This window comes from Salvelinus fontinalis, chromosome 42 (assembly GCF_029448725.1).
Source record: "Salvelinus fontinalis isolate EN_2023a chromosome 42, ASM2944872v1, whole genome shotgun sequence".
NCBI classification, from domain to species: Eukaryota; Metazoa; Chordata; class Actinopteri; order Salmoniformes; family Salmonidae; genus Salvelinus; species Salvelinus fontinalis.
This window is the reverse complement of record NC_074706.1, coordinates 24,252,019-24,279,681: the sequence shown is the minus strand read 5'-3', so window position 1 is coordinate 24,279,681 and position 27,663 is coordinate 24,252,019. Positions and strand designations below refer to the sequence as shown.

The 27,663-nt window shown below is 43.7% G+C and overlaps 1 protein-coding gene across 1 annotated transcript; it reads left to right on the top strand.

The window, feature by feature from the left end:
- Positions 1–1,208: 1,208 nt before the first annotated feature.
- Positions 1,209–27,650, top strand: LOC129841224 (uncharacterized). The gene is made up of 8 exons (XM_055909389.1): positions 1,209–1,467; positions 1,889–2,013; positions 2,176–2,346; positions 7,647–7,811; positions 8,182–8,293; positions 8,502–8,629; positions 26,093–26,204; positions 26,437–27,650. The coding sequence occupies exons 1-8, from the start codon at positions 1,209–1,211 to the stop codon at positions 27,330–27,332; spliced, it is 1,968 nt and encodes a 655-aa protein (XP_055765364.1). The 3' UTR covers positions 27,333–27,650.
- Positions 27,651–27,663: the final 13 nt, after the last annotated feature.

The following is a 27,663-nucleotide window of genomic DNA, read 5'->3' as shown; positions in this document are numbered from 1 at the left end:
TTTAATACATATTTGTGGGAAAATATATTTAAAAAATATATATATTCTGATGATGTTTAGGCCAGCAGAGAAGGCCTTGCAGGCCCTGACGGCCCACCACTGTTCAAATTGTGGATTTGAACTCAAACAAGGTTTGATGAAGTCAAAGTGCAGAATGTCAGCTTTAATTTGAGGGCATTTTCATCCATATCGGGTATACCATTTAGAAATTACCGCACTTTATTTTTACATAGAGCCACCGTTTTAGAGGAGCAAAAGTTTTGGGACAAATGTACTTATGTGTATTAAAGTTAAGTTTTTGGTCCCACATTCATAGCACGCAATGACTAAATAAAGCTTTTGACTATACACATTTGTTGGATGCATTTGCTGTTTGTTTTGGTTGTGTTCAGAAGTGTTTTTGCCCAATGGAAATGAATGGTACATAATATATTGTGTCATTTTGGAGTCACTTTTATTGTAAATAAGAATAGAATATGTTTATAAACCCTTCTACATTAATGTGGATGCTACAATGATTACGGATAATCGTGAATGAATCGTGAATAATAATTAGTGAGAAAGTTAGACGCACAAATATCACAAATATCATACCACAAAACATACTAACCTCTCACCATTACAATAATAGGAGAGGTGTATGAAATGCGTGCGTCTATAACTTTCTCATTCATCATTATTCACAATCATGGTAGCATCCACATTAATGTAGAAGTTTAGAAAAATATTATATTCTTATTAGATTGTGTAGAAATGCAGGAAATTAGCTTCAGATGCCCCCAAACATTTCTAAGACAGTTGACTATTTACCTTACTGAAGTGATGTAAATAAGAATAAAGTAATTATATTGTATTGTATTTTACTCTGTTCTTGCTAACGCACTTATTTCTAAACAAGTCTGCTCTCAGATTAAAAGATAACGATAGTACCGTTTTTCATTTAGCCACACCCTATGAGCTATGACTCCACCCAATAACATCCTTTCTCGTCAGTGTAAACGGAAATGTAAAGTGACCAAGAACAATTACCACGTTAGCGTTTTTATTGTTGTTATTTAGACGTTTATTAAAACCCTGGAACTCAAACTATGACTCATTAAACTGCACAGTATCACATACTTACCCCCAGGTAGTGTTTAATTCGCGTTGAGAACAGGACTTGGTTGATAGATGTTATCTAGGTAACGTTAGCTACCTAGCTGCTAACAATGGCTAACTGTATGGTTTTTCACACTGAAATAGCCTCCATTATGGAGGTGCTAGCGAATGCAGCCGTGGCTGACATATGTAAACTCGTAGACGACGACTATGCAGTGTTTCGTTTGGAAATTTCTCAAAGCCAGAAAGAAAACCGGGCATTGCGGAGGAAACTACAGCTACTCGAACTGAAGGTGGCAAGGGAGCGCGTCCTCGCCAGTCGCCCCAGTAGTGTCAAGATCCTCGACCGATACAGAGGAATGGCAAGAGGTACATTTAGCAGAAGGCCAAGGCTGAGCGGCCTGTCGCTGTTCAAATATAGCTACGTGCCTGTCGCCCGGTTCCCCTCTGCACATGTGTTCAGATGTGTTACCCAGAATTGGGTCATGGTCAGTTTTTGGATAATATGCAGTAATTCCCCTCATTACTTAACTATATTGCACAAAGACGCAATCTCATATTCTAACCAGATAATTGATTTACTGCATTCCTATTATTTACTCAATGAAAACAACAGGATGCATGGAACATAATCAGTCTATAAATAGTATATCAATAAATTATTCAAATTGTTACCTTATATCCTTGTCAATTCTAGACATTTGTCAACTGTCTATAGTGTACAGTATAGCATTAACTAATATACCTAACCTAACCACCTCTTTTACCCCAATCACTCTCTCGGGTGAAGGACAGCTCACTGGAGGCCACAGGAGCTTTGTGAAGCCAGTGGGACACAATACATGGATAGATGACCAACCAGATACTGTTGATGAGGGGAGTGGAACCTCAACCCAGCACGTTATCGTGATAGAGGTTAGTGTAATAGTGTTACATTAAAATTACAGTATATCAAATGTGACCAGGTTATTTCAGAAAGGTACCCATCAGCTATTCATTTGCTTACATCCTAATTGTTCTGCCATAGGAGAGCTTGTGAGACTTCCCTACAACAATGTTATTCAATGCTTGTGTCAGTCTGCAGATACAGAGGATCCAGGTCATGGGGTCAAGCAGCACAGGTCTGAAGGAGAGGGCCCAAGGCAAAGCGGAGACATCCAGACTGGAGTGGCTGGTGCGCCCTATGAAGCCATGGAGGACCCCACCACCTCTGCGCCCCAGCCCAGGACCCGACTCAGCATCACGGAGGTCAGTGGAAGGCCCGACGCCGTCCTCAAGTCAGAGACAGACACCAAGCCTTTAACTGTAACACAAAGGCTCTTACACAGAGGATCTGACCACATATCAGACCCAGAGAGACTGGGGCAGGGGCCACTGAGCTGTCCTCCTGCTTCAGGCTCAGAGTATTTACCGGTATTTCACCAGAACCAGAGGATGGTTCATTCCCGTGGGGATGGCTATGGTGACGCATTAGACACTGGCGGTGATGATCCATCTTGTTCTTACACTACAGAGATGGGCCCTGGCAACATGCCTTTGGGTTTAGAGACACAGACTGATCTGTCTAGAGGGGACTGGAACCAGTACAGTAGTAGTCTACACTCTGAAGGCTGCCTAGATAAGAAAGGGGAGGTTATAGTCATAGATGAGGTGACTGTGAAGATTGAGGGTGACGCTCCTCTGACATGGAATGCAGACAAGACTCACTTAGGAGAAGGACACTCTCAGGGAAACACCAGGGACTTTTTAGAGACAAAAATAAATGTTGCGACCCACTCCCCTTTGCACGCGTTCAGGGATCGCGACTCAGTGTCCACATCGATGGCACCATCCAATTCACATGGCCGCATCCTCTTTGATCAGGTACTGAACTCAAACGACAGGGCTGGAGCCCAGGCTCAGGGAGGGGGAGCCACATCAGGCAATGGTAAAGAGAAACGGTTCTTCTGCATGTTCTGTAACAAAGGCTTCAGCTGCCCCCAGAAGGTGGAGATCCACCAGAGGGTCCACACAGGGGGGAAGCCCTTCAGCTGTACCCAGTGTCAAATGCACTTCGCCCAGGCTCGTGGCCTGAAGAGGCACCAGAGGGTCCACACAGGGGTGAAACCCTACAGCTGCCCCCAGTGTGAGAAGAGGTTCTCCCGCCAGGACCATCTGAAGATGCACCTGAAGGTCCACACAGGAGAGAAGCCGTTTGCCTGTATGCACTGCGGGAAGAGGTTCTCAGAGAGGAGATACCTCAGGATACACCAGCAGAAAAATCATTCCACTGGATAGCTTAGAACAAACACTGCATTAAAGACGAAGATTAATTTTTATTGTTGTCAGCACAAACGATCCACAGATGCATTTGGAATAACGAGAGTTAAGCCCAGTTCAGATGCAACAGCCGACATGAGACAAGATAAAACTAGCTAGTTTTAGAATGTTATGTTGTACAACAGCTGACTAAAGAGGAGGCATTCAGATCAAGAAGACGAGACGTGCAGTTGAGACCGTTTCCACGGTAATGGTGCCTCTACAATGACATGATGCAACGAAGTTGCCACTTGTTGTAGCAAGTGAGCGTCATGAAATACATGCACCAGAAACAGGGTACACCTTGGGCCCGACTTAGGAATTTATGCCTTTCCTACGCACTTCTCAGTATTTGGTATTCAGACTTACCTTATTCAGTCACATAATGCTCTGTGCAGGTGTGGCTACCTTGCGTGCTCTGAATAAATTTCATTCAACTGCTGAAAACCCTCCTCTTGCTGGCTAACAGATTTTCTCGTGGAGTTTTCATTCAATGGGGTTTTCAGCACATTCATCTTACATTACATTTTTTGGGGCGTTTAGAAGACACTCTTATCCAGAGCGACTTACAGTAAGTAGTTAGTGCATACATTTTCATACTTTTTCTTACTGGTCCCCAGTGGGAATCAAACCCACAACAGTGGCGTTCCAAGTGCCATGCTCTACCAACTGAGCCACACAGGACCTTTTTTTGCTTAAGCCATCCCTTTAAATACGGTGTCACTTTTGAATTAGAATTATATCGACAGACTCAATAGAATACATCGAGAGAACGAGGTCAGAATATAGGGATCATTGAAAGAAAGCCATCTATGCATATTCGTCTCTGTTTTTGCACCAACTGGTAGATTTAAAAATACTCTGAATTTGTAGGCACATTTTTGGGTTAGGAAAGTATGTATGAATAAAAATAAACGGTTTGGACAGCCTTTATGCAGAAAATATATTGATGAATAAAAAAGTGGTTTGATTCATCCTGAAATTTGTCATATTCAAGTTCAACCCATAAAATATTGGAAGGTGGAAAAAAGTGTACAATAGGGATTGAACAGTAATCCTATAAATCTACCCTAATTTCTTACTAATCGTGAAACTATATGACAACGTTCCAGTCGTCATGAACCGTGCACCAGGTTCCAGGTTTAAACTGCTACGTGTGGTCTGAGTTCCATAATGTTTCAAATAGGCTACATGTCCCAAATTATTGCACAACGTTAGCCTAATATGATCCACTATTGCTAGCGACTCTCTGGAACAATTTACAAGGATGTGACAGAGGAAAGAAAGGTAAACGGAATGGAATGATGCGAAAATAAATGTACGTGGGTATTAGGTATAGGTGGCTCCCGATAGTGGCTAATATTAAACATGATACAAATTGTAAAATAAAACGTGGAAAAGCCTGGGCATATAATCAAAACCTTCATACATCAACTCGGCAGGTTCAGCCCCACAGAAGCCTATAGTTTTGGTCTCCAAATTTCATCCACGCAAATTATGAGGGTACACAATTAATATTCGGATTAAAGGCGGCGCTATTTATATCTTATTTCACTGTGGAAAAGGGGCCTCAATACATGTCATGTTGATATGATTTTCGGTTTGCTTCCATATGGCTGGTTTCACATTTTCACACGTTCCATTTACGCACGCTTAAATTGGGTCAGAATCGAGGCCATAGTAACTTGTCAGATAGGCTAGCTATGTGCTTAGCTAGCTCCTTAAGACCGTCGTGTCTCATCTTATGTATCTGAACTGAGTTTAACAGATTTCGGTGTTGAATATTCCTGGGTGGAATATTGCATCCAGACATTGTGGGATATACAGTTGCTAGTGAAAGTCTACACACCCCTTGCACAGTCTTCACATTTTGCTGTCTTCAAATTAAATCTAAAAAGGGATGACATGAGTTTCTTTCCTACCCATCTACACAACCTACTCCACATTTTCAAAGTGAAATAAAAATTATAGATCATTTTCCAAATGTATAAAATATTGAAAAATGACCATGTCTTGATTGCGTATGTCTTCACAACCCAGAGTTAATACTTGGTGGAAGCACTTTTGGCAGCCAGTACAGCTGTGAATCATTTTGAATAAGATTCTACCAACTTTGCACAACTCTTAGGGCCACATATATCCATTGTGTTTGTCAAAATTGCTCAAGCTCAGTAAATTTGGTTGGGAATCATTGACGGCGAGCAATATTCAAACCGTGTCTCTGATTTTCAAGCAAATTAGTTCAGGACTGAGACTGGACTACTCAGGAATACTCAACGCCTCTTGGAAAGCTATTCTTCTGTGTCTTTGGCATTAAATGTGTATAATTGTCCTGCTGAACAATAAAACACTATCCCAGAGTTAGGTTTTCAGAAGACTGACGGGGATTTCCTCTAACCTTTAACCTGGGCTTTGCTCCTTTCATATTTCTTTTGATCCTGACAAAGTCTCCAGTTCCTGCCGTTGACCAGCATACCCATAACATAATGCTGCCACACTATGTTCTATAATCTTTCTTTCACTTTGAAAATGTGGAGTAGATTGTGTAGATCAGAAGGAAAAAGGTTCAATTTAATACTGTATGTATACACTGCAAGAGGTGGGTAGACTTCACCAGGCAATTTATAAGGCATATAATAGCCTGAAAATACTGTTACATATTGTGTTTGTACTGTGTAAGCTATATGATGTTCACAAGTGCCTATTTTCATTACTTCCATTCAACTACTTAATTTTTTCCTAAGACACTTTTAATAAGAAAATTAATGCAGTTGATCAAGTTCATGCAGATTTTTTGTATGTATGGTTTTTATATGGTGTATTAAAAGATGCAATATGCAGAAATCACTCTTCCATTTCCTGGTTGCTAAAATTCGAATAGTTTGTGACAAAGCAAGCAGACATAGTGTAGAGAATCATTGTACCATCTAAACCGCTGTGAAATATGTTTTCCATAACCAAAAAATGTTGTATTTTCAGCTGTTTAAAGCTGGTGTAAAAGACGCAAAGATGAAACTTAAGAAGGGGAAGCATAAAAAAAGTTCATATAGAACAGATCTACCACTTCTTAGACTTATAGACAGACCTATAACTCACATTTCTATGTGAATTTGGTCAGGTTGCCCAAAAAGTTACATATTGCAGCTTTAAAACTTGTTTATGTTTAATAAAAACAAAATGGGACTTTTTATTCTAAGACTTTCATTGAGACTTTCTTTAGTACACATCACATCCGATCTCACTCTATTCTGCATACACCCAACAGCGCTTTATAACCATTATAGACTTACTAAATATAACTACAAAAACCCACACACGAACGAACACCTACTGTACATGTCAAAACACACTGAACAAAAATATAAACTCTACATGTAAAGTGTTTGTCCCATGTTTCATGAGCTGAAAAAAAAAATCCCTGACATTTTCTATATGCACAAATTTGTTTACACCCCTATTAATGAGTATTTACATTTAGCCAAGATAATCCATCCACCTGACAGGTGTGGCATATCAAGAAGTTGATTAAACAGTGTGATCATTACACAGGTGCACCTTATGCTGGGGACAATAAAAGGCCACTTTAAAATGTGCAGTTTTGTCACAACACAATACCACAGATGTCTCAAGTTTTGAGTGAGCGTGCAACTGGCATGCTGACTGCAGGAATGTCCACCAGAGCTGTTGCCAGAGATTCTAATGTTCATTTCTCTACCATAAACTGCCTCCAACTTCGTTTTATAGAATTTGGTAGTACGTCCAATCAGCCTCACAGCTATAGACCACGTCAGCCTTGGAGTATTTCTGTCTGTAATAAAGCCCTTTTGTGCGGAAAAACTCATTCTGATTGGCTGGGCCTCGCTGCCAAGTGGGTGCACCCCTGCCCAGTCATTTGAAATGCATAGATTAGGGCCTAGTTAATTTATTTCAGTTGATTGATTTCCTTATATGAACTGTAACTGTAAAATCTTTGAAAATGTTGCGTGTTGTGTTTATATTTTTGTATAGTTTAGTTGGGTTTGGCTGATGACGACTTTTGACTTATCATAGGCGACTAATATTTACCAACAACATCATATTCATGTCCACCATGATGGGCTTAACAACAGTGAAGTCATTCTGTAACTACAGTATTGGACTCAAACGTAGTGGGGATGGGTAAACACTCCATGTTGAAAGTGTGTTTATTATCTGTGTGTACATACCTGAGGGAGTGTATGTCTGTAATCTGTATCACCTGTTTCTTCCAGGAGGAGGAGGGTCCAGAGATACTCCTGGTGAAGGAGGAAGGGTGTGAGGAGGGTCTGGGGAACCCTGAGGGGACCATGGTCATGGACGACAACCAGACTACACCTCCTCCTGAACCCACAGAGGAACCAGCTGAGCAGCACAGGACCACACACAGTCTCACTGAGGTGAGTCTGTGTGAACTACTGTCTGAATGGTATTAGGTCAGGGCCCATATCCACAAAGCCTCTCAGAGTAGGAGTGCTGATCTAGGATGAGTTTTGTCTTTTAGATCATAATGAATGACTATGTAGACAGGTGGGGACCTGATCTTCGATCAGCACTTCTACTCCGATACTCTTTGTGGATACGGGCCCAGGTCTTGATTACATTTGTGTGGAACCATATCTTTGAATTATCAAACCATTAAATAGTATCAAGTGATCAAATCAACTAACATGTTTGCATAGTACTCATAGCAATCCCTCATTGCCCAATCAGAAGATGCTCATTTCAGATTTCTTGATCCAACATAGTCTCACTCTGTATCTATTACAGTCAGTAGACATGGAGGATGGGAAGCCTGATCTGCTGCTAGTCAAAGAGGAGACAATAGAGGACGGACCAGAGAGCATTGATCTGCTGAGTGGACTAAAGTTGGGGGAGCAAGGTAAGGGAGAAATACATATAGCACATTGAATAGTGATGCGCCTATTTTTCTTTCTTCATTCATACATCAAATGAAATCAATACAACTTATGTTTGCATACAAAAACACACATAATGTATGAACTTGACCAGATAATTGACAAAAAAAACTTAGTATGTAGAGTTCTCTTGCATGTTTGTAAAGTCTATTTTCTAAACTCTTCCTGCAGGTGGTTGGCTGGAGGCTAACAGAGGAGACTGGGCGACCATCTTGGATTACCAGACCCAGACCGGTGCAGCCAAGGGCCTAAGGGACAACATCACTGAGCAGGCCAGGACCAGAGGCGACATAGTGGAGGTCAGTGGATGGGACAGCGTCTTGAACTCTGGGCTGGGGAACAACACTGTTAACTACAACCAGAAACAGACTGTCGAACACAAAACAACAACCGAACTTAGTCTGCATGACAACAGACTGGCTGAGACCAGGGCGAGGCATAGCTTTGGTCTGCGGGGACGGGAAGGTGTCGGTATGCGGCGGGAGAGAACACACACAGACTTGGCTAGCGATGCTCCGTCCTGCTCCTATAGTTGTGATTCAGAGAGACTGATGACGCCTCAGGTTAACCCCCTAACAGGTGCTGCCTTCAGCCTGCCTTCTATAGGATCTATCAACTGGAACATGAACCCTGTGACAACACAGACACTCCCTGGCCTTCATCCTCCTCACACTCTCCTTATGTTAAACCAAACATCAGACAATGCCAGTTCCTCAACACTAAATGGCTACACAAGCCCATTGACAAATGACAGTAGTAGAGACAGAATCAGTAAAGGTGGCAGCGCCCTAGAGAAGCGCTTCACGTGTTCTTTCTGTGGGAAAGCCTTCAGTTTCCCCCAACAGGTGGAGATCCACCAGAGGATGCACACGGGGGAGAAACCGTACGGCTGCCACCTGTGCCGGGCCACTTTCTCCCAATCGTCCAGCCTGAATAGGCACCAAAGAGTACACACAGGAGAGAAACCCTTCAGTTGTACCCAGTGTAACATGCGCTTTGCCCATGCTGGCAACCTGAAGAGACACCAGAGGGTCCACACAGAGGAAAAACAATACAGCTGACCCCAGTGTGAGAAGAGATTCTCCTGATAGCACCAGCTGAAGATGCACATGAAGATCCACACGGGAGAGAGGTGGTTCGCACTGCAGGAGGAGGTTCTCAGAAAGGAGCTACCTCAGGATACACCTGCAGAAAAACTATTCCACTCTATAACATAGAAAGTAACTATTCCACTTAATCACGTCTGCGGTGCATTAAAAACAAATATGAATTGTCATTATTGTCAGCAGAAAATATATTTTTGATTTGACCTTTATTTTAACAGGGAGTCAACATTGAGACCAGGGTCTCTTTCACAAGGGAGCCCTGCATATACAATGAATAGGACAAAATACAATCAGATACAATGTAAAACAAAGAAACAAAGCACAACACAAATGTTCAAGAAAAACAGTTACATTCCTCTGTAAGAATTGCCAGAACGGCACCAGAACATTCAATTGTAATGTATTTTGTAGTTGGTTCCAGCAATGAGGTGCATTTTAAACTAAAAGTGGATTTACCTAGTTTGGTGGAGACCCTAGGAACCTCAAGAGTTAACCAACCCTGTAAACGGGTTTGGGATCTCATGTTTTTATACTTCAACAACGAAGTTAGGTAAGTTGTAAACTTGTGTAGTAAAGCTTTGTAACAAAAAGGGACTTTAATGAGGACCAGCCAACCTTTTGAGACAGGATGCAGTGGTGAGTATTACACAGATGCATTTGGAATTACTAGAGTAACAGATGTGTTGAATATTCCTGGGTAGTCTATATTGTATCCAGACATTTTGTGATATATAAGGCATATACAATGCCTTCAGAAAGTATTCACACCTCTTGACTTTTTCCACATTTTATTGTGTTCGAGCCTGATTTTAACATTTTGATTTGCCTTGCCTACACATGATGCCCCATAATGTCAAAAGTGAAAGTGTTTTTAGAAATGTTTACAAATTAATAAAAAAATGAAAAGCTGAAACATGTTTAGTCAATAAGTATTCCACCCCTAAATACGTTCAGGAGTAAAAATGAGCTTAACAAGTCACTCTGTGTGCAATAATAGTGTTTAACATGATGTTTTATTGAATACCCCACACATACAATTATCTGCAAGGGTCCTTCATGTGAGCAATGAATTTTAAACACAGATTAGATTCAACCACAAAGACCAGGGAGGTTTTCCAATGCCTCACAAAGAAGGGCACCAATTGGTAGATGGGTAAAAAAAGCAGACATTGCATATCCCTTTGAGCATGGTGAAGTTATTAATTACACTTTGGATGGTGTATCAATAAACTGAAGTAATACTGTTAGAAATGTGGCAAATCAATACATTTTTTGTCTTAATTTATGGCTGCAATCCCGTTAACGGGATGATATGACAACAGCCAGTGAAAGTGCAGGGCGCCAAATTCAAACAACAGAAATCTCATAATTAAAATTCCTCAAACATACATGTGTCTTATACCATTTTAAAGGTCATCTTGTTGTTAATTCCACCAAAGTGTCCGATTTCAATAAGGCTTTTCAGCGAAAGCACCACAAACGATTATGTTAGGTCACAGCAGAATCACAGAAAAACACAGCTATTTCTCCAGCCAAAGACAGGAGTCACAAAAAGCAGAAATAGAGATAAAATTAATCACTAACCTTTGATGATCTTCATCAGATGACACTCATAGGACTTCATGTTACACAATAGATATATGTTTTGTTCGATTAACTTCATATTTATATCCAAAAACCTCAGTTTACATTGGCGCCATGTTCAGAAATGCCTCCAAAATATCTGGAGAAATTGCAGAGAGCCACGTCAAATACCATAAATACTCATCATAAACTTTGATGAAAGATACATGTTTTACATAGAATTAAAGATACACTTGTTCTTAATGCAACCGCTGTGTCAGATTTTAAAATCTTGACGGCAAAAGCACAATATTCAATAATCTGAGAATAGCGTTCAGCCACAAAAGTAAGCCATACAGTTACCCGCCAAATTGTGCAGTCAACAAAACTCATAAAAAGCATTATAAATCTTCACTTACCTTTGCTGATCTTCATTGGAATGCACTCCCAGGACTCCCACTTCCACAAGAAATGTTCGTTTTGTTCGGTAATGTCCATCATTTATGTCCAAGTAGTTACTTTTGTTAGCGCGTTTAGTACACATATCCAAATGCTCGTGCAGTTCCAGGCAAACATCGGACGAAAACTTCAAAAAGTTATATTACAGGTCGAATAAACTTTTCAAACTAAGTATAGAATCAATCTTTAGGATGTTGTTATCATAAATATTCAATAACGTTCCAACCGGAGAATTCCTTTGTGTCTATAGAAGTAATGGAACGCAAGTCGATATCATGTGGAATGTGCGTGACCAGGACCTGGCTTTCTGCCAGACCACTGACTCAAACAGCTCCCATCCGGCTCAACATCACAGTAGAAGCTTCATTCAACGTTCTACAGACTGTTGACATCTAGTGGAAGCCGTAGGAAGTGCAAACAGATCCATATCCTATAGTGTTTTCAATAGGCGATGAGTTGAAAATCGACCAACCTCAGATTTCTCACTTTCTGGTTGGATTTCTTCTCAGGTTTTTGCCTGCCATATGAGTTCTGTTATACTCACAGACATAATTCAAACCGTTTTAGAAACTTCAGAGTGTTTTGTATCCAATACTAATAATAATATGCATATATTAGCAACTTTGACTGAGGAGCAGGCCGTTTACTCTGGGCACCTCTGTGCACCTTTCATCCAAGCTACTCAATACTGCCCCTGCAGCCATAAGAAGTTTTAAATACAAAGTGTTATGTTTGGGGCAAATCCAATACAAGACATTACTGAGTACAACTCTCCACATTTTCAAGCATATAGGTGGCTGCATCATGTTATGGGTATGCTTGTAATCGTTAATTATTGCAGTGTTTTTCAGGATAAAAATGAAACGGAATGGAGCTAAGCAAAATCCCAGAGGAAAACCTGGTTCAGTCTGCTTTCTACCAGACACTGGGAGATGAATTCACCTTTGCAGGACAGTAACCTAAAACACAAAGCCAAATCTACACTGGAGTTGCTTACCAAGAAGACAGTGAATTTTCCTGAGTGGCCGAGATACAGTTTTGACTTGCATCTACTTGAGAATCTATGGCAAGACCTGAACATGGTTATCTAGAGTCTCATCTGAATTCCATGTCAGAAGAGTATCGCCCTCCACTTTCACAGTCACCTCATCTATGACCAGACCCTCCCTTTCCTTATTTAGGCACCCTTCAGAGTATACACTACTACGGTACCGGTTCCAGTCCCCTCTCATTGGATTAGATTACAGTGCCTTCAGAAAGTATTCATACCCCTTGACTTATTCCACATGTTGTTGTTACAGCCAAATTCAAAATTGATTAAAAACATTTTCTCACCCATCTACACACAAAACCCCATAATGACAAAGTGAAAACAGGTTTATTGAAAATTAAGTACAGAAATGTATAATTTACATAAGTATTCACACCCGAGTCAATACTTTGTAGAAACATTTTTGGCAGCGATTACAGCTGTGAATCTTTCTGGGTACGTCTCCAAGAGCTTTCTGAACTTGCATATTATTTTCAAACTTCATCAAGTTCTATCAAATTGCTTGTTAATAAATGCTAGATAACAATTTTCAGGTCTTGCCATAGATTCTCAAGTAGATGTAAGTCAAACTGTAACTCGGTCACTCAGGAAAATTCACTGTCTTCTTGGTAAGCAACTCCAGTGTAGATTTGGCCTTGTGTTTTAAAAAATATTTTACCAGATATTATTCATTCTGATCAGACAGGTTTTTTACATGGATGATATATTGGAGATAATATACGACAATTAATTGAACATTATGAAACATCGAAGATACCAGGTATGATCTTCATAGCAGATTTTGAAAAGACGTTTGATAAAGTACGACTAGAATTTATATATACACTGCTCAAAAAAATAAAGGGAACACTAAAATAACACATCCTAGATCTGAATGAATGAAATATTCTTATTAAATACTTTTTTCTTTACATAGTTGAATGTGCTGACAACAAAATCACACAATAATTATCAATGGAAATCAAATTTATCAACCCATGGAGGTCTGGATTTGGAGTCACACTCAAAATTAAAGTGGAAAACCACACTACAGGCTGATCCAACTTTGATGTAATGTCCTTAAAACAAGTCAAAATGAGGCTCAGTAGTGTGTGTGGCCTCCACGTGCCTGTATGACCTCCCTACAACGCCTGGGCATGCTCCTGATGAGGTGGCGGATGGTCTCCTGAGGCATCTCCTCCCAGACCTGGACTAAATCATCCGCCAACTCCTGGACAGTCTGTGGTGCAACGTGGCGTTGGTGGATGGAGCGAGACATGATGTCCCAGATGTGCTCAATTGGATTCAGGTCTGGGGAACGGACGGGCCAGTCCATAGCATCAATGCCTTCCTCTTGCAGGAACTGCTGACACACTCCAGCCACATGAGGTCTAGCATTGTCTTGCATTAGGAGGAGCCCAGGGCCAACCGCACCAGCATATGGTCTCACAAGGGGTCTGAGGATCTCATCTCGGTACCTAATGGCAGTCAGGCTACCTCTGGCGAGCACATGGAGGGCTGTGCGGCCCCCCAAAGAAATGCCACCCCACATCATGACTGACCCACCGCCAAACCGGTCATGCTGGAGGATGTTGCAGGCAGCAGAAGGTTCTCCACGGCGTCTCCAGACTCTGTCACGTCTGTCACGTGCTCAGTGTGAACCTGCTTTCATCTGTGAAGAGCACAGGGCGCCAGTGGCGAATTTGCCAATCTTGGTGTTCTCTGGCAAATGCCAAACGTCCTGCATGGTGTTGGGCTGTAAGCACAACCTCCACCTGTGGACGTCGGGCCCTCATACCACCCTCATGGAGTCTGTTTCTGACCGTTTGAGCAGACACATGCACATTTGTGGCCTGCTGGAGGTCATTTTGCAGGGCTCTGGCAGTGCTCCTCCTGCTCAAAGGCAGAGGTAGCGGTCCTGCTGCTGGTTTGTTGCCCTCCTACGGCCTCCTCCACGTCTCCTGATGTACTGGCCTGTCTCCTGGTAGCACCTCCATGCTCTGGACACTACGCTGACAGACACAGCAAACCCTCTTGCCACAGCTCGCATTGACGTGCCATCCTGGATGAGCTGCACTACCTGAGCCACTTGTGTGGGTTGTAGACTCTGTCTCCTGCTACCACTAGAGTGAAAGCACCGCCAGCATTCAAAAGTGACCAAAACATCAGCCAGGAAGCATAGGAACTGAGAAGTGGTCTGTGGTCACCACCTGCAGAACCACTCCTTTATTGGGGGTGTCTTGCTAATTGCCTATAATTTCCACCTTTTGTCTATTCCATTTGCACAACAGCATGTGAAATTTATTGTCAATCAGTGTTGCTATCTAAGTGGAGAGTTTGATTTCACAGAAGTGTGATTGACTTGGAGTTACATTGTGTTGTTTAAGTGTTCCCTTTATTTTTTTGAGCAGTGTAAATGCCTGGATTACTTTAATTTTGGTGAATCTCTTATACAATGGGTTAAAGTTAAGTACAGCAACCCCAGATGTAAAATAGTAAATAAGGGTTACTTCTCAGAAAGTATCGAGCTTTTTAAGTAAAACAAGGCTGTCCGTTGTCTCCATATCTATTTTTTATGGCCATTGAAATGCTAGCTATTAAAATTAGATCCAACAAGAACATGAAGGGGTTAGAAATCCAGGGGATAAAAACAAAAGTGTCAATGTATGCCGATGATTCTAGTTTTTTCTTAAGTCCACAATCTGGATCCCTGCACAGTCTCATTGAAGATCTTGATCACTTTTCTAGCCTTTCTGGATTAAAACCTAATTATGACAAGTGCACCATATTATGTATTGGATCGTAAAAAAATACAGTGTTTACCATGTAGTTTACCAATAAAATGGGCGGATGGTGAAGTAGACATACTTGATATTCACATCTAAAGAATATAATTGAATTTAGCACAATTCATTTCAATAGAAAGTTAGCAAAAATAGATACGATTCTGCAACCATGGAGAGGTAAATACTTGTCTATTTATGAAAAAATCACATTGATTAACTCTTTGGTCCTATCACAGTTTACTTACTTACTAATGGCACTGCCTACTCCAGATGACTCGTTTTTTAAATCATATGAGCAAAAAATATTTCATTTTATTTGGAATGCTAAGCCAGACAAAATTAAACGTGCCTATTTATATAATGAATATGAGTTTGGGTGGCTAAAATGATTAAATATTAAAGCTTATAGATTATTAAGAAAGGCTCATCCTTTGTTCAAAAATTGCCTTTTTGCCTTCATACAGATTACAACTTCTCATTTCTGACAAATTGAAAATGTAATTTTGTTTAAAGTATCGCCCTTTCTTAAACAAGCCATACAAAGCTGGTAACAATTTCAGTTTTATCCTCCAGAAAAGATAGAACAAATATTACAACAAATGTTATGGTTACACTCAAATATACTGATTATAAAAATAAAAAAATGTTAAATGGTATTATATTTATTAATTATATTTTGAATAGAAACTGAGGAGTTATGTCACATATGCAGTTATCGAAAATATATGGGAATATATGCTCAATCCAAATTTACAACCAACTGATTGCAGCGCTACCACAAAAATGGAGGAGGCAAGTGGAAAAGGGAGAAGGTAGGGAACTTGTTTGCCTACCATATAAGAAGTAAAGATGGCGCCGACCGAGATGGCCGCCTCGCTTCGCGTTCCTTGGAAAATATGCAGTCTTTTGGTGTTTTATGTGTTATTTCTTACATCGGTACCCCAGGTAATCTTAGGTTTCATTACATACAGTCGGGAGGAACTACTGAATATACGATTAACGTCAACTCACCATCGTTATAACCAGGAATATGACTTTCCCGAAACGGATCCAGTGTTTTGCCTTCCACCCAATACAATGGATCTGATCCCAGCCGGGGACCCTATGCGACGCCGTAAAAGGGGCAAACGTAGCGGTCTCTTGGTCAGGCTTCGGAGACGGGCACATCGCGCTCCACTCCCTAGCATACTACTCGCCAATGTCCAGTCTCTTGACAATAAGGTTGATGAAATCCGAGCACGGGTAGCATTCCAGAGAGACATCAGGGATTGCAACGTGCTCTGCTTCACGGAAACATGGCTAACTCAAGAGACGCTAACGATGACGCTAACCCCAAGCAGACACATCGATGGCCCTGAACGAACTTTATCTGACTCTTTGTAAACTGGAAACCACACACCCTGAGGCTGCATTCATCGTAGCTGGGGATTTTAAAAAGGCTAATCTAAAAACAAAACTCCCTAAATTCTATCAGCACATCGATTGTGCTACCAGGGCTGGAAAAACCCTAGATCATTGTTATACTAATTTCCGCGACGCATATAAGGCCCTCCCCCGCCCCCCTTTCGGAAAAGCTGACCACGACTCCATTTTGTTGATTCCAGCCTACAAACAGAAACTAAAACAACAAGCTCCCGCGCTCAGGTCTGTTCAACGCTGGTCCGACCAATCTGATTCCACGCTTCAAGACTGCTTCGATCACGCGGATTGGAATATGTTCCGCATTGCCTCCAACAACAATATTGACGAATATGCTGATTCGGTGAGCGAGTTCATTAGGAAGTGCATTGACGATGTCGTACCCACAGCAACGATTAAAACATTCCCAAACCAGAAACCGTGGATTGACGGCAGCATTCGCGTGAAACTGAAAGCGCGAACCACTGCTTTTAACCAGGGCAAGGTGACCGGAAGCATGACCGAATACAAACAGTGTAGTTATTCTCTCCGCAAGGCAATCAAACAGGCTAAGTCCCAGTACAGAGACAAAATCGAGTCGCAATTCAACAGCTCAGACACAAGAGGTATGTGGCAGGGTCTACAGTCAATCACGGATTACAAAAAGAAAACCAGCCCCGTCGCGGACCAGGATGTCTTGCTCCCAGACAGGCTAAACAACTTTTTTGCCCGCTTTGAGGACAATACAGTGCCACTGACACGGCCCCCTACCAAAACCTGCGGGCTCTCCTTCACTGCAGCCGAGGTGAGTAAAACATTTAAACGTGTTAACCCTCGCAAGGCTGCAGGCCCAGACGGCATTCCCAGCCGCGTCCTCAGAGCATGCGCAGACCAGCTGGCTGGTGTGTTTACGGACATATTCAATCAATCCTTATCCCAGTCTGCTGTTCCCACATGCTTCAAGAGGGCCACCATTGTTCCTGTTCCCAAGAAAGCTAAGGTAACTGAGCTAAACGACTACCGCCCCGTAGCACTCACTTCCGTCATCATGAAGTGCTTTGAGAGACTAGTCAAGGACCATATCACCTCCACCCTACCGGACACCCTAGACCCACTCCAATTTGCTTACCGACCCAATAGGTCCACAGACGACGCAATCGCAACCACACTGCACACTGCCCTAACCCATCTGGACAAGAGGAATACCCACGTGAGAATGCTGTTCATCGATTACAGCTCAGCATTTAACACCATAGTACCCTCCAAACTCGTCATCAAGCTCGAGACCCTGGGTCTCGACCCCGCCCTGTGCAACTGGGTCCTGGACTTCCTGACGGGCCGCCCCCAGGTGGTGAGGGTAGGTAACAACATCTCCACCCCGCTGATCCTCAACACTGGGGCCCCACAAGGGTGCGTTCTGAGCCCTCTCCTGTACTCCCTGTTCACCCACGACGGCGTGGCCATGCACGCCTCCAACTCAATCATCAAGTTTGCGGATGACACTACAGTGGTAGGCTTGATTACCAACAACGACGAGACGGTCTACAGGGAGGAGGTGAGGGCCCTCGGAGTGTGGTGTCAGGAAAATAACCTCACACTCAACGTCAACAAAACAAAGGAGATGATTGTGGACTTCAGGAAACAGCAGAGGGAGCACCCCCCTATCCACATCGACGGATCAGTAGTGGAGAAGGTGGAAAGTTTTAAGTTCCTCGGTGTACACATCACGGACAAACTGAATTGGTCCACCCACACAGACAGCGTCGTGAAGAAGGCGCAGCAGCGCCTCTTCAACCTCAGGAGGCTGAAGAAATTCGGCTTGTCACCAAAAGCACTCACAAACTTCTACAGATGCACAATCGAGAGCATCCTGTCGGGCTGTATCACCGCCTGGTACGGCAACTGCTCCGCCCACAACCGTAAGGCTCTCCAGAGGGTAGTGAGGTCTGCAGAACGCATCCCCGGGGGCAAACTACCTGCCCTCCAGGACATCTACACCACCCGATGTCACAGGAAGGCCATAAAGATCATCAAGGACAACAACCACCCAAGCCACTGCCTGTTCACCCCGCTATCATCCAGAAGGCGAGGTCAGTACAGGTGCATCAAAGCAGGGACCGAGAGACTGAAAAACAGCTTCTATCTCAAGGCCATCAGACTGTTAAACAGCCACCACTAACATTTAGCGGCCGCTGCCAACATACTGACTCAACTCCAGCCACTTTAAAAATGGGAATTGATGGAAATTATGTAAAAATGTACCACTAGCCACTTTAAACAATGCCACTTAATATAATGTTTACATACCCTACATTACCCATCTCATATGTATATAGTGTACTCTATATCATCTACTGCATCTTGCCATCTTTATGTAATACATGTACCACTAGCCACTTTAAACTATGCCACTTTATGTTTGCATACCCTACAGTACTCATCTCATATGTATATACCGTACTCTATACCATCTACTGCATCTTGCCTATGCCGTTCTGTACCACCACTCATTCATATATCTTTATATACATATTCTTTATCCCTTTACACTTGTGTGTGTATAAGGTAGTAGTTGTGGAATTGTTAGGTTAGATTACTTGTTGGTTATTACTGCATTGTCGGAACTAGAAGCACAAGCATTTCGCTACACTCGCATTAACATCTGCTAACCATGTGTATGTGACTAATAAAATTTGATTTGATTTGATTTGAGATACAAATTGGCTGAAAGGAACTGGCATAAATAGAAAAATATACCAGTTTCATCCGAGGACAAAAATGTTGACAGCTGCGCCATACAGGTTGCAAAATAAATGGGGAGGAGATTTTCGATGTACCAATTCCATGGCACATGGTTTATGAACTGGTACAAAATCTACACTTGATTCAACACTTAGAGTTTTTCAATTTAAATTATTATATAACATACTTGCCACCAACAGAATGCTATATATATGTGGCATATACAACAATCTCAGCTCTGTAGATTTTGTTGCGAAGAGACAGAATCAAAAGATCATTTATTCTGATATTGCCCCTATGTAAGCTTGTTTCTGGTCACAGGTTCAGGAATGGTGTAACGGTCCTGACCTGTTTTATGTTGTTTTTTATGTGTTTATGGTCAGGGCATGTGTTTTGGGTGGGCAGTCTATGTTATCTGTTTCTATGTTGGTTTTGGGTTGCCTGGTATGGCTCTTAATTAGAGGCAGGTGGTTTGCGTTTTCCTCTAATTAAGAGTCATATTTAGGTAGGGCGTTCTCACTGTTTGTTTGTGGGTGATTGTCTCCTGTGTCCGTGTAATGTATGTACCATACGGGACTGTTTGGCTGTTCGTTTCGTTTCGATGTCGTCTGTTTCCTGTCCGTGAGTTTACGTGTAGTTATGTAAGTTTATGTTCAGGTTTCGTTGACGTCGTTTTCTTGTTTTATTATTTCGTAAGTGTATTTGTTTTCGTGTTGCCATCATCATCGTGTTAAATAAAAGATGGCTTATTTCCCTGAAGCTGCATTTTGGTCTGATGATCCTTCTCTCCTCTCCTCGTCTGAGGATGAGGAGAGAGACAGCCCTTACAGAATCACCCACCACGCTAAGACCAAGCGGCAAGGGAAAACTCAATGGAGTAAGGGACAGGTAAACCAGGACTCATGGACATGGGAGGAAATATTGGATGGAAAGGGACCATGGACTCAACCAGGAGAATATCGCCGCCCTAAAGCTGAGCTGGAGGCAGCGAAGGCAGAGAGGCGGAGATATGAAGAGGCAGCAAGGAGACGTGGCTGGAAGCCCGAAAAGCCATGGGAGCAGCAGGAGGCACTGAGGAGAGCAGAGGCTACCGGAGAGAGGAACCGGAGCTATGAGGGAACGCGTCTGGCACGGAAGCCCAAAAAGGCCGTAAGTAATTCCCAAAAATTTCTTGGGGGGGGGCTAGGAGGTAGTGGGCCAAGGGCAGGTAGGAGACCTGCGCCCACTTCCCAGGCTTACCGTGGAGAGCGGGAGTACGGGCAGGCGCCGTGTTAAGCAGTAGAGCGCACGGTGTCTCCTGTACGAGTGCATAGCCCAGTGCGGGTTATTCCACCTCCCCGCACTGGTAGGGCTAGATTGGGTATTGAGCCAGGTGTCATGAGGCCGGCTCAACGCGTCTGGTCTCCAGTGCGTCTCCTCGGGCCGGCATACATGGCACCTGCCTTACGCATGGTTTCCCCGGTTCGCCTACATAGCCCGGTGCGGGTTATTCCACCTCCCCGCACTGGTCGGGCGACCGGGAGCATTCAACCAGGTAAGGTTGGGCAGGCTCAATGCTCAAGAGTGCCAGTACGTCTCCACGGTCCGGTATTTCCGGCGCCACCTCCCCGCCCCAGCCTAGTACCTACAGTGTCTACACTACGCACTAGGCTACCAGTGCGTATCCTGAGCCCAGTTCCTCCTCCACGCACTCTCTCTGTAGTGCGTGTATCTAGCCCGGTGCCTCCAGTCCCGGCACCACGCACTAAGCCACCTGTGCGTCTCCAGAGCCCTGTACACACTGTATCTTTTCCCCCTACTAATCCTGATGTGCTTGTCCTCAGCCTGGTGTCACCAGTGCCGGTACCTCGCATCAGGGATAGAGTAGGCTTTGAGAGTACAGTGTGCCCTGTCCCTGCTCCCCGCACTAGTAGGAAGGTGCTTATCCTTAGCCCGGTGCCTCCAGTTCCGGCACCACGCACCAGGTCTACAGTGCGCCGTATCCGGCCAGAGCCATCCGTCTCACCAGCGCCATCTGAGCCATCCGTCTCCCCAGCGCCATCTGAGCCATCCGTCTCCCCAGCGCCGTCTGAGTCATCCGTCTGCCAGGAGCCTGCAAAGCCGCCCGTCTGCCATGAGCCTGCAAAGCCGCCCGTCTGCCATGAGCCTACAGAGCCATCCGCCAGACAGGAGCCGCTAGAGCCGTCAGCCAGACAGGAGCCGCTAGAGCCGCCCGCCAGACAGGATCTGCCAGAGCCGCCCGCCAGACAGGATCTGCCAGAGCCGCCAACCAGACAGGATCTGCCAGAGCCGCCAACCAGACAGGATCTGCCAGAGCCGCCAGCGAGCCATGAGCAGCCAGAGCCGTCAGAGAGCCATGAGCAGCCAGAGCCGTCAGAGAGCCATGAGCAGCCAGAGCCGTCAGAGAGCCATGAGCAGCCAGAGCCGTCAGAGAGCCATGAGCAGCCAGAGCCGTCAGAGAGCCATGAGCAGCCAGAGCCGTCAGCCTGCCATGAGCGTCGAGAGCCGTCAGCCTGCCATGAGCGTCGAGAGCCGTCAGCCTGCCATGAGCGTCGAGAGCCGTCAGCCTGCCATGAGCGTCGAGAGCCGTCAGCCAGCCATGAGCGTCGAGAGCCGTTCAGTCAGGATCTGCCAGAGGATATCAGCCGGGACCTGCCCCTTGTCCCGGTGTTGCCCCTTGTCCCGGTGCTGCCCCTTATCCCGGTGCTGCCCCTTATCCCGGTGCTGCCCCTTATCCTGGTGCTGCCCCTTGTCCCGGTGCTGCCCCTTGTCCCGGTGCTGCCCCTTGTCCCGGTGCTGCCCCTTGTCCCGGTGCTGCCCCTTGTCCCGGTGCTGCCCCTTCTCCCGGTGCTGGCCATTCATTTAGGGGATGTTAGTTTTAGGGTGGTCATTGGGAGGGGAAGACAGAAGCGGGGAGTGACTATGGTGGTGTGGGGACAGCGTCCAGAGCCGGAGCCACCACCGTGGTCAACTGCCCACCCAGACCCTCCCCTGGACTTTGTGCTGGTGCGCCCGGCGTTCGCACCTTGAGGGGGGGGTTCTGTAACGGTCCTGACCTGTTTTATGTTGTTTTTTATGTGTTTATGGTCAGGGCATGTGTTTTGGGTGGGCAGTCTATGTTATCTGTTTCTATGTTGGTTTTGGGTTGCCTGGTATGGCTCTTAATTAGAGGCAGGTGGTTTGCGTTTTCCTCTAATTAAGAGTCATATTTAGGTAGGGCGTTCTCACTGTTTGTTTGTGGGTGATTGTCTCCTGTGTCCGTGTAATGTATGTACCATACGGGACTGTTTGGCTGTTCGTTTCGTTTCGATGTCGTCTGTTTCCTGTCCGTGAGTTTACGTGTAGTTATGTAAGTTTATGTTCAGGTTTCGTTGACGTCGTTTTCTTGTTTTGTTATTTCGTAAGTGTATTTGTTTTCGTGTTGCCATCATCATCGTGTTAAATAAAAGATGGCTTATTTCCCTGAAGCTGCATTTTGGTCTGATGATCCTTCTCTCCTCTCCTCGTCTGAGGATGAGGAGAGAGACAGCCCTTACAAATGGTTAAAAAATCACAACATGCACTTAAAATTATTCTTACAAATAGCAGTGTTGGGCGATTTGGAATAACCATAGTCAGTCAATAAATAATATAAAAGTACTCGTAGGAAAGGTTTTCATCTTTAGTTTACAATCTGTGGATAATATACGATTGGAAAGGTTCAAACATTTTGAAAAACAACACAATTAAAAAATATATGGCACATGGAAACCAAACGAGGGTGGTCTATGGTGATAGGTGGGATGGGCTGAGAGTGGCTGAGGGTTGGGATTAAAAAGCTTATGTTTGGTCATGTATTATTGTTATGTGACTGCTTTATATAAAAGTACCATGTATGGAAAATGTATGTATATGTAGCAAAAAAAGCTGTTAAAAAACTACGATATTTGTCCTATGAAGAGGTTGGGTGGAGGGGTTAATAAAAATATATATAAATAAAAAAATATATATATAAAGACTAAAAAAGAATGGTCCACCACCCAAATTGCATCCAGCCAACTTGACACAGCTGTGGGAAGCCTTGGAGTCAACATGGGCCAGCATCCCTGTGGAACGCTTTCGACGCCCGGACAGTCCATACCCTGACAAATTGAGGCTGTTCTGAGGGCAAAATGGAGGGTTGCAACTCAATATTAGGAAGGTGTTCCTAATGTTTGCTATACTTAGTGTGTTTGTGCATATATAAATATGTCTATAGACATTATGGACAGTATATGAATAGAAAAGGTCTGTACAGCAGTAGTTATATAGGATGAGCCTTGACTAGAATACAGTATATACATATGAAGTGGGTAAAACAGTATGTAAACATTATTAAAGTGACCAGTGTTCAGTGACTATGTACATAGGGCAGCAGTCGAAGGTGAAGGGTAGAGTACGAGGTGGTGGCTGGCTATTAACAGTGACTAAGGTTCAGAGCAGGGTACTGAGCGGAGGCCAGCTAGTGGTGACTATTTAATAGTCTGATGGCCTGGAGATGGAAGCTGTTTTTCATTCTCTCGGCCCCAGCTGTGATGCACCAGCACTGTCTCCACCGTCTGGATGGTAGAAGGATGAACAGGCCTGTCTCCTCACCTTCATCTACACTGATTGAAGTGGATTTAACAAGTGACACCAATAACGGATCATATACTAAACAAAAATATAAACGCAACATGCAACAATTTCAAAGATTATCCTGAGTTACAGTTCATATTAAGGAAATCAGTCAATTCAAATAAATAAATTAGGTCATAATCTATGGATTTCACATGACTGGGAATACAGATATGCATCTGTTGGTCACAGACACCTTAAAAAAAGGTAGAGGAGTGGATCAGAAACCCAGCCAATATCTGCTGACCACCATTTGCCTCATGCAGCGCGACACATCTCCTTCGCATAGAGTTGATCAGGCTGTTGATTGTGGCCTGTGGAATGTCCCACTCCTCTTCAATGGCTGTGCCAAGTTGCTGGATATTGGTGGGAACTGGAACACGCAGTCGTACTCGTCAATCCAGAGCATCCCAAAAATGCTCAATGGTGTCTGGTGAGTATGCAGGTAATGGAAGAACTGGAACATTTTCAGCTTCCAGGCATTGTGTACAGATCCTTGTGACATTGGGCTGTGCATTATCATGCTGAAACATGAGGTGATGGTGGCGGATGAGTGGCACAACAATGGGACTCAGGATCTCGTCACAGTATCTTTGTGCATTCAAATTGCCATCAATAAAATGCAATTGTGTTCATTATCTATAGCTTATGCCTCCCCATACCATAACTCCACACCACCACCACGGGGCATTCTGTTCACAACGTTGACGTCAGCAAATCGCTCGCCCGCAAGACGCCATACTGTCTGCCATCTGCCCGGAATTCATCCGTGAAGAGTACACTTCTCCAGCGGGCCAGTGGCCATCTAAGGTGAGCATTTGCCCACTGAAGTCGGTTACGATGACGAACTGCAGGCATGTCAAGACCCTGGTGAGGGCAACGAGACGGTTTCTGGGTGGCTCAGACAACCCCGCAGGTGAAGAAGCCGGATTTTGTGTGTATGGAACATTTCTGGGAACTTTTATAACGGCTCATGAAACAAGGGACGTTCTGATATTTTTTTATTTAAAAATAACAATAATTGTGCCGTGAAAATGTATGTGCCTCCTTTTGGATTTTCTCTATTTCCACATATTTTTGATACTCATCAGATCTTCAACCAAAACCTAATATCAGATAAAGGGAACCTGAGTTTACAAATAACCCCCCAAAATATATATTTTATTTAACAAAGTTATGCAACACCCAATTCCACTGTGTGAAAAAATAATTGCCCCCTTACACTCAATAACTGGGTGTGCCACCTTTAGCTGCAATGACTGCAACCAAATGATTCCTGTAGTTGTTGATCAGTCTCTCAAGTCACTGTGGAGGAATTTTTGCCCACTTTTGCATGCAGAACTGCTTTAACTCAGCGTCATTTGTGGGTTTTCAAACAGTAAATGCTCGTTTCAAGTCTGGCCACAACATCTCAATTGGGATTAGGTCTGGACTTTGACTAAGCCATTACAAAACTTCACATTTGTTGCTTTTTAACCATTTTCATGTAGACTTGATTGTGTGTTTTGGATCATTGTCTTGCTGCACGACCCAGCTGTGCTTCAGCTTCAGCTCAAAGACGGATGGCCTGACATTCTCCTGTAGAATTCTCTGATACAGAGCAGAACTCATGGTTCCTTTCTATTAAGGCAAGTCGTCAAGGTCCTGAGGCAGCAAAGCATCCCCAAACCATCACACTATTTTCCGGACACTGACATTACGCGTTCTGATCCTTCTTAAATATTGTTTTTCTGTGTATTGTTTTGTATTGTTAGGTACTGTTGGAGCTAGAAACATAAGCATTTCGCTGCACCTGCGATACCATCTGCAAAATATGTGTACATGACAAATACAATTTGATTCAAAGGTCTTGATTGATTTTGTCTTAAGTGTGGGAACATGCCTTTGAATGATCAAACCATTAAAGTGTAAAGCAATCAAATCAACTAAAGTTTGCATAGTACTCATGACAATCCCTCATTGCCCAATCAGAAGATGCTCCATAGCAGGGTGCTCATATTAGTTTTATTGATCCAACATCCTCTCACTCTGTATCTTTTACAGTCAGTAGACATGGAGGATGGGAAGCCTGATCTGTTGCTGGTCAAAGAGGAGACAGTAGAAGACAGACCAGAGAGCATTAATCTGCTGAGTGGACTAAAGATGGGGGAGAAAAGTAAGGGAGAAATACATATAGCCTACATACAGTAATATATTTTCAATGGGAATAATGATGCACCTGGCTATACTTTTTTCTTCATTCATAAAATTAAACAACTTATGTTTACATACAAAAAACACACAAACATTATAAGGTATTAACTTCACCAGGTAATTGACAAAATACTTCATATGTAAAGTTTTCTCTGCCATGTTTGTAAAGTATATTTTCTAACCTCTTCCTGCAGGTGGTTGGCTGAAGGCTAACAGAGGAGACTGGGGAGCCATCTCGAATTCCCAGACCCAGACCGGTGCAGGCAAGGACCCAGGGGACAACATCACTGAGCAGGCCAGGACCAGAGGTGACATAGTGGAGGTCAGTGGATGGGACAGCGTCCTCAACTCTGGGCTGGTGAACAACTTTGCTGACCACTACCAGAAACAGACAGTCGAACACAAAACAACATCCGAACTCAGTCTCCATGACAACAGACTGGCTGAGATGAGGGCGAGACTTAGATTTGGTCTGCGGGGATGGGGAGGTGTCCGTATGCAGCTGGAGAGAACAGACACAGACTCGGCTAGCGATGCTCCATCCTGCTCCTATAGTTGTGATTCAAAAAGACTGATTGCGCCTCAGGTTAACCCCCTAACAGGGGCTGCCTTCAGCCTGCCTTCTATAGGATCTATCAACTGGAACATGGACCCTGCGACAACACAGACACTCCCTGGCTTTCATCCTCCACACACTCTCCCTATGTTAAACCAGACGTCAGACAATGCCAGTGCCTCCACACTAAATGGCTACACAAGCCTATTGACAAATGACAGTAGTAGTAACGCTATCAGCAGATCTGGTAGCAAAGAGAAGCGCTTCCCATGTTCATTCTGTGGGAAAGCCTTCAGTTTCCCCAAACAGGTGGAAATCCACCAGAGGGTGCACACAGGGGAGAAGCCTTTCGGCTGCCACCTGTGTCGGGCCAGTTTCTCCCACTCCTCCAAGCTGAAGAGGCACCAAAGGGTCCACACAGGGGAGAATCCCTACAGCTGCCCCCAGTGTGAGAAGAGGTTCTCCCACCAGCACCACTTGAAGAGGCACCTGAAGGTCCACACGGGACAGTGGCAGTTTGCCTGTACGCACTGAAAATGAATTTTGTTGGATTTAGATGTATAGGAAAGTGGATGATGTGAACTGAGGATGATGAGGCAGAGTAGATGATTATGGTGATGGTGTCTGTAAAAATGCTTTCTCCCTTTAGGTTGATACTGCTTTATAGTGAGATAATGACAGTGCCTTAATTCATGTTTACTTGACGTGAAGTAGTGAAGCTGTGTGTAATGTTGAACCTTTTCCAAAGTATTCAAATGAATGTTATAATGTATTGTTTTGTGTAATAAAAGTAATGTAGTTCACAGTTGACTATATGACCATTTTGTTTAAATTAAATACAAAATTGACTAACTGACTAGTTTTT